The 8,083-nt window shown below is 41.0% G+C and overlaps 1 protein-coding gene across 3 annotated transcripts in view; it reads right to left on the reverse strand.

Annotated features, from left to right (window-relative positions):
- The window catches only part of fip1l1a (FIP1 like 1a (S. cerevisiae)), a 38,779-nt gene that overhangs the window by 25,911 nt on the left and 4,785 nt on the right, over positions 1-8,083 (reverse strand). For all 3 annotated transcript variants that reach the window (XM_072682668.1, XM_072682667.1, XM_072682669.1), the window contains exons 3-9: positions 7,541-7,586; positions 7,361-7,452; positions 7,132-7,184; positions 6,251-6,361; positions 4,588-4,715; positions 4,173-4,216; positions 84-177 (exon numbers count right to left, since the gene is read on the reverse strand). In XM_072682668.1, coding sequence (XP_072538769.1) covers positions 84-177; positions 4,173-4,216; positions 4,588-4,715; positions 6,251-6,361; positions 7,132-7,184; positions 7,361-7,452; positions 7,541-7,586 — 568 coding nt within the window. The remainder of the gene's footprint in view (positions 1-83; positions 178-4,172; positions 4,217-4,587; positions 4,716-6,250; positions 6,362-7,131; positions 7,185-7,360; positions 7,453-7,540; positions 7,587-8,083) is intronic.

Consider the following 8,083-nt stretch of genomic DNA (forward strand, 5'->3'; position numbering starts at 1 on the left):
ATGCTGCATTCATTTCACAATAATGTCCTCCACTATTACTTTCCCACTATTTCTCTCTCACTCACTCACACACTCACACCCACTTGTGTGTCATTTTCATCCGGACGTCTTCGTCCTTCCACGCGACTGATGGTCCCCGCCTGTCCTCGGACGACATTGATGGAGGTGTTTGACTTCCTGCATGCACACACAAGTATACACACACACACACACACACACACACACACACACACACACACACACACACAAAATGAATCATGAGTGTTAGTGAGCTCAGATGTGAAACTGTGGCCTATTCACGATCCCCTTCATATTATAGGGAACAGAATTCCACATTTCGGGCACCTCGTTATGCGTGTAAGCTCACTGCTGAGCGTCGCATAAGCAATCTGAATGTTGGTCTTCCTTATAAAAGCTGAATTATGGGTATTCCATGTTCGTGTAGTGAACAGTGTTTGCACACTATATATATCATGATGCATTGTGGATTACTACAGTGCACTGAAAATACAACACTACGTTTTCAGACACCAAAATTTCCGACTTCAAACCGGTGGAACCCCAAAGTAGTGCATTATATAGTACATGGGCCACAGTTTGAGACACAGCTTACGCAGAGAAATCACAGGGATGAAGCAGAGATTAGCAGAGACTACTGAAGGTTCCTACCTAAGCCTGGAAACTGCTACTGAATAATAATATAGGCCTAATAATGATGACAAAGATCACAGACTGTAGTAATAATTTACCTAACTTAAGGTAACTTATACAGACAAGATCCAAAGTGTGAGGTTTTCCATAGCATGCCCTAAATGCTAGACTACCTTCAACATAAATTAGGCAGCTAACACACATTTGCAATACAACAGCTTCAGGTTTAATTAAAAGCTGCTTTGTAACCACTGGTATTCTACTTAGAAGTGACTGTTCATCAAAGATTACTGTAAAAAACAGCAGTGAGTAATATTAGGGGAAGTCACAAAGAACCCCAGGGTAACATCTAAGAACCTACAGGTCTGCCTTACATTGAGTAATGTCAATGCTCGTGAGTCTACCATAAGGCAAACACTGAAGATGAATGGTGTACATGGAAATATAGCTAGGCGTAAGCCACAGATCTCTAAAACGATTGCACAAGAGGTTGTTCAACAGCACATGGATGAGACTGAATTCTATTGGAATGTATACTAGCGGACAGATGAATCCAAAACAGAACTTAATGGTTTGGGGTTGAGAACAGGGTGGCTTGCCATTACTGATGAACCTAGGAATCTTTAATTGTACTAGAAACTTCTACAAGAGAATGTCAGGATATCTACCTATGAATTATTGTTTATTGGAAAGGCCAATAGAAACATTGTGGAAGGACGTAAAGGAACGTCAAGATGTCAGGAAGCCTAACATCATCACTGGGTTAACACAGTTTTGTAAGGAGGAATAGGTTAAAATTCCTCCACCCAATTGCAGGATTGATCAACAGGTACCGAAAACGTTTGATTGAAGTTATTGCTGCTGAAGTGGATCTCACCAGTTACAAATATTTCTCAAACATAAATGCAAAAATCTACTATGCTTTGGAGTCATCTATGTAATTGGGTTCTCTTGTTCTTGTTTAAGGACTTGATGATGGCCTACTTACAGTTTAGATCAAATTTATGCAGAAATACATGATTTTTTTCCCGCAAACTTTCTTGCGGCTCTATATGCTGATTTTAAACCATAAACCACTTGTGCATGAACATGTGCAGCAGTTTATTCTCTTTAAAGGATGTGCACTTATATTCACATAGAGAATCAACAACATACTGAGCAAGTGGTTTTACAAATTTGTCATTTAAACAGGGGTGCCAAAACATTTGCATATGCCTACACAGTAGCTGTTAAGTATAATGAGTTTGACTAGCTAATTGTAGAGATTCCTTTACTATGTAAAGACTATGAATGATTAAAATAGCAATGCTGAATTCATTACTTTAATGCATTGCCTTCCACCTCTGGGAGTAAGTGAGAGAACAGTCCATGCATCTTCTCTCCATCTGCATGCCAGCATGTTCCTACCTACAAGATGCTTTGCTCAGCATCAGAAGCAGATTGCCAGAATAAAATATACATTCAAATGTAAAATAATAATTATGATTCATTTAAAAGAATTTGTAGAACATGTAGTTCAGAGGGGTCAAGTTTTGATCCTGGAGGGTCTTGAAGACATTTGACTATAGTTCAATTATTTCATTGTTAATACATTAACATGGTTAGTTTTAGCACTGCGAAGGACTCATCTGTGACCTGTGAACTTACCAATGATTTGAAGCTGCTAATGTTAAAATGACGGCTAACAATCGGCTGACAAAAAGAACTAACTTATAATCAACACATTCGGAACATCCTTAATCAGCTGCAGAGAGCTAGTTTCGATGGACAGCCCATTTCTATGTTTGAAGCTACCCAGCTCAACAAAAACACTGTGTTGAAGACTGCATCTTTTATTCAAATATGGTTCAGTTAGCCAAACATGGACAAGATGATGATCAATGAGGTGGAGAACAGAAAGCTACATGACCTTCAGTGGTTAAATGCAGTAGAGCCCGCCTAATGATTATATGAGTTATTTCTCTTGACGGATATGAATAAACTTTTATTGTTAATCAGTTTCTGACTAACTGTCAATTCTGTAAGCTCAGCCAACAGACACTCGTGCTGACTAGCGATGCCAATTGTGTTCTGTTAGGCTTACGGACATGGATAGCTGTGGCAACACTGGAAATCAAGCCTGCGATCTCAAACATGCCTGTTTTTAACCATTTGATTTCCTCCTCAGAGATATCTGCATAGTCACAGCCAATCAAGTATGGATCTAATTCACCACCACCAATCTCATTGTGATTTTTAATTGTTGAGACCAGTTTTGCTTAAAAAGCATCCCTCCAGGACCTATAGAGGTCTTGCATACTGAATGTGAGCAGCTGTTTAACCAAGATTAACCAAGTTGTGGAATCAGATGAAGCTTTCCATGTCCTCTAGAATGACCAAAAGAAGGTGCTTTAACACACCCAATCCCTCCATAGTACACATCATATTCATTCATGCAAACTGCTTCGAGAATGCATACAGTATGCATAAAAAGTTGTACAACACAGCACACCCTACCCACTCACACACTCTGACCCAGACACACATAAATTAAACACTAACCTATTTCAGTCACTAAGACTTCATCGAATAAAATAGACCACATCAATATTGCATTTGCCACTACACACAGCCTGGAAACAGACACACACAACTGACCTACTGCTCACTGCTAACTGCAGTGTGTTCACTTGGAGGTCTCTTTCTTTCTCTCTCTCTCTCTCAGTCTCACTCACCCTCTAAATGGAAGTTTAGGGGCTTAATCTGGCCACAAGTGAAAGTCATGCAAAACTGAATATCCAAGTAATCACACACTTGCCTTAATAGGTATCAAGTTTTTAAGTAATCTGAAATCAGATTATGTGCTTTCTATGAAAAGGAACCGAAGTACATCACATGGCTAAAACCAGAAGCAGCAGCCATCTCGAAGTCTGTACTTTTGTCCATGTTCTAGATTTTATAGATACAAGGCTTTTAACTTGGTGAATGTGCATGTCTGAGAGGGGGGCAGAGATAAAGAGACAGGGGGTGAGTGAGAGAGATCCATAGATGGAAACAACAGAACAGAAGGAGAAAGGCTGAATAAGGATTTAAAAAAAAGGGGGATGAGATAGGAAAGAGTAATGCATACAAATATGGCGGGAGTTCAAGGCCACAGTCAAATGCAATTATCCCAGGAATAGATCCGCAGTTACAGTAAAACAGATAGAATACATTATATATGTTACTTAGTTAGACTTTATTGATCCACATACAACAGAAATTGTCCATTGATCATCCTGACTACTAAAGATCTTACAATCCAATCATCACAGAAAAGCTCCAGAATCTAGCAGAGAACCATCCCTGGACAGTAGAGACAGTTACTCCAACGACAAAAAAGGGATACACTATTTTAATACCTTTAATCTGTGTAATCTATGCTAATTGAATCTATGTAGCAGTTCTCATGCACTTTAACCATGATCGAAGTGTGTGGCTTCCACATCTTTGCCAACAGTCCAATCAAAAAGAAAGAGAGACTGAGGACATGAGGTACGTACCTGGAGGAACAATCAGATATAGAGGAAAAATCACCACGATTCACCTACAGAGAGAGAGAGAGAGAGAGAGAGAGAGAGAGAGAGAGAGAGAGAGAGAGCGAGAGAGAGAGAGAGAGAGATCTAGCTTATTTACTGTGCTAATGTAGTCAAATTTCAACAACACTAATTGTCACAGTTCTAACACTATTATGAATTTTTATTCATTATTGTTGTCTTCCCTTAGGAGACACCGAGAATAGAGAGGGGATAGAGATAAATGGAGAGGGAGAAAAAAGAAAAATAAATGGAGACAAAATGGAAGGAAGAGGAAAAAAGAATTGAGACAGAGAGACATACAGATTACAGTAAGGGCTTGTGTTTATATTAGATTAGTGAGGAAGGACAGGGTGACACAGAGATGACCATGACAGAGTACCATGGTTTTGCTGGAGGAGCCCAAAGTCATGACCTCTAGACTCATGCGCATTCTCCTCTGTTTGTCACAGTATGCCTTCCAGGTGTCCTCACTGAAGCCATAATTAAAATAGTCAGACAGGTCCGCACCTGGGCGTATGCACACACAAACACGCACATGCACACACACACACACACACACACACACACACACACACACACACACACACACACACACACACACAGAGGTAAATAGGCTGTAAACATGTTTTGCAGAATGCCCATTAGATATCTGATACACTCCATTGCAAATTAGATTTATTAGCAAATTGTACAAACGTTCAGCTGTTTGCAACAAACTAATCAAACAAGACCAAAGTGCTTTCTCCAAATTCAACACACCATGCTACTTTTAATGACTACTGCAGTCTCAGAATTATTCATTCAGTCCAGGACAAGTGTCTTTAGTAGAGCACCCTTTTGCTGTTCTGAACTGCTGCAAATGAGATGCACAGCCAGACACCAGTTTCTGGCAGCATTCTGCAGACTCTTAGCTCATTCCTCAAGGGCAGTGTCTTCCAGTTCAGTTCCAGTTGTGCTGAAACCACCTTCTTCAAATCCCAGATTTTCTATGGGGTTTAAGTCAGACGACTTCCAAATCTTCCAGGATTTTTTCCTTGGAAACCAATCTTTGGTTGACTCTGAAATATGCTTGGGATAAATGTACTTTTGAAAGGCCCAATGACGCTCAAGCTTTTCAAGCTTTTTTTCAAGAATTTCCTGATACATGCAGGTTTCTAGCGCCAGAGGAAGCAAAGCAGCCCAAGGGCATCACTGAGCCACCGCCATGTTTCACTGTAAGCAGGGTGTTCCTTTCAGTGTATGCTTCATTCATCCTCCTCCAGACATACCACTGATCCATAGTTCCAAGTTTCAGTTTTGTGTCATCGCACCACATTGCAGAATCCCAAAACTTCTGTGGCTTACAGATCTGGTTCTGAGCAGACTGGAGTCAGATTGCTTTTGTTTCAGTAGACAGTGTGCACTTCAGCATTTAGTATGGTCCTTACTGTGCAAATAGAGACCTCAGTGCCCGCTGCTACCAAATCTAGCCGCAGCTCTTTTGCAGCCACTCAAGGGTTTTTGACCATCTGCCTCCTCAGGAATCTGGTGCCAGTTGAAGATAGCTTCCGCTTTCTGCCACGTCCAGGTAGAGTAGCCAGTGCTCCCTTATCTTTGAACTTGCAAACTCTCTCACAAAAAGAGAGCAACAGTAACAAATCTCTAAGAGGATGTTTTGTAATCTTTACTTTGTTTGTGCAAGGCAGTGATCTCTTTTCTGAACGTTCTGGACATCTATCTCCGGCATATTTCTAACATGCAGTCAAACGTCACAGTCAGCAAACCCAGAGCCAGTCCAGATGTTTGATGCACTTTATCTCAAGCACACCTGATGCAACTAATGAAGCCTTTGATTTGCCACCTGATTTATAAATGTGTGCTCTTATGAGACTGCAGCAGTCATTAAAAGTGGCATTGTGTGCTGAATGTGGAGAAAGCACTGGTTCCTTTAGTGTTTAAATTGGCCCTGTTTGATTGGTTTGTGGAATCTGTCAGCCTCTCAGACTCATACCTCAATTACATCTAAACTAAAATGTTAAACACACGGGCGCACACACACACACCTGGCTTCCTCCAAGGCTTCTCCTCAAATGACTCCTCATCCTCCTCCAGCATCCGAGTGCCACTGACGCCGCCGCCCAAGACCTCCAGATTAACTCCTCTGGCTTTTGTGCCTAGGGAACAACAGGATGCACACAAGAGGCCACACACTTAAGTGAGAAAAGCTTTGCCTTGCTCAGTCACTGGTCGTCAAAACGTAACATTAGGGTCACTGGAGGTGAAACAGTAGTAAATGTACGAATTGGTAAGGAAGCATTCAAGTTAATGGTCAGACTCAACCCAGTCCAACAAAACAACCTTGCCCAAGATTTTTGCCCATCTGCAGTGCAGATTAGTCATTCTTAAAGAGCTTATTTCATGGAAAACCCAAGTTTTCCATGAAATAAGTCATCAATGTTATGTTGATGTCACCAAAAGCAAAGCATTTGAGCATATCCACCAAGTCCGACTACTGCTGTTTTTCAGATTGGACTACTTTCTGAATGAGCAGCCATTCAGTACTAAGCTCATTTACATATATTACTCTTAAAGACACAGAAACAGCCTGTTCAAATTCAAAGGCTAAAAATGACCATGTGGAATGAACTAGGGCTGTTTTTGGTGCATAATTCCAAACACATGGTGCACACAAGTGCACCTCAGGGAAAAGAAATACAAGAAAGCTGTAGGATATGGACCTTTTTGGAGGAATACATCAGCGTTTTTCATCAGTCTAATCTCTGATCTGCTGTATCTTAATAACACAGCGAACTAGGGTAGCAGCCTAGAATAGAAATCAGTGGGCACTAGCACTAGCTTTTGTAATAACTTGCAAAGATCAGAAAAACTAGAGTATTTCTTCAATCATTAAGCTGGAAAGCAAAACACCTGCATGTTATATTACCTGTCAGAGTTGATCTGCTGGAGGCCTTTATGTTAAAACTGACAGGAGTGCTACTGTAACAGGAAAACACACACACACACACACACACACACAAACACACACACACACACAATCAACAACACTGAACACTTCTGCAAAGCTTTAAACATGTCCCTTTTTTTTGAAAGTGACATCAGACACATAGAGCACAGTACAAGAGTGTCTTTTTGTTCTCTGAGTGGCCACTCACGTGCTTTGGCCGCTATCCCTTTTGATGTTGCCAATGGTAACGCACACCTCGTCATCATCATCGCTGTCCGAGTCGCTCTCTGCATCACCGTCCTTCATAACAAGAATAAAGAAGCGTTGCCAATTTGTATAACCTACGCTAGAAGTCACTGCTCTCCTACTGTCATGAGAAAATAAGCACCTGGCTGGCCGTCCCATTGACACCTTCCACGTCCCCGACCAGCGCGCTGAGGAAACCAGAACAGTGATTAAACTCCATTAATACACTAATATAATAACAATAATGTACAAAAATAAGTAGCCCAAACTCAAAACACAGACCTTTCATAACATTACTTCACAAGACATAGCCAGCATTAACGATTTCAACAGTTTGTGCTACAGTAGCTCTTCTGTGGGATCAGACCAGGTGGGCTAGCCTTGATGATTGATGAGCCTGGGGTATCCATAACCTTCTTGCTGGTTCACCAATTACCCTTCCTTGAAGCACGTTTGGTAGGTACCAACCACTACATACCAGAAGCACCCCACAAGACCTCATGTTCTTCTAGCTGCCATGATTTGGCTCTGATCGTAATGCCATGACTCAGATCAACTTCAAGAACTAACTGTTCACTTGCTGCCTAACATGTATATTCCACCTCCTGACAGGTGCTATTGAAACTAGATTCAATGTAATTCACTCCATGTCAGTGGTTTAACTGTTATAGATGACGTAAACAAA

This window comes from Salminus brasiliensis, chromosome 1 (assembly GCF_030463535.1).
Source record: "Salminus brasiliensis chromosome 1, fSalBra1.hap2, whole genome shotgun sequence".
Taxonomy (NCBI): domain Eukaryota; kingdom Metazoa; phylum Chordata; class Actinopteri; order Characiformes; family Bryconidae; genus Salminus; species Salminus brasiliensis.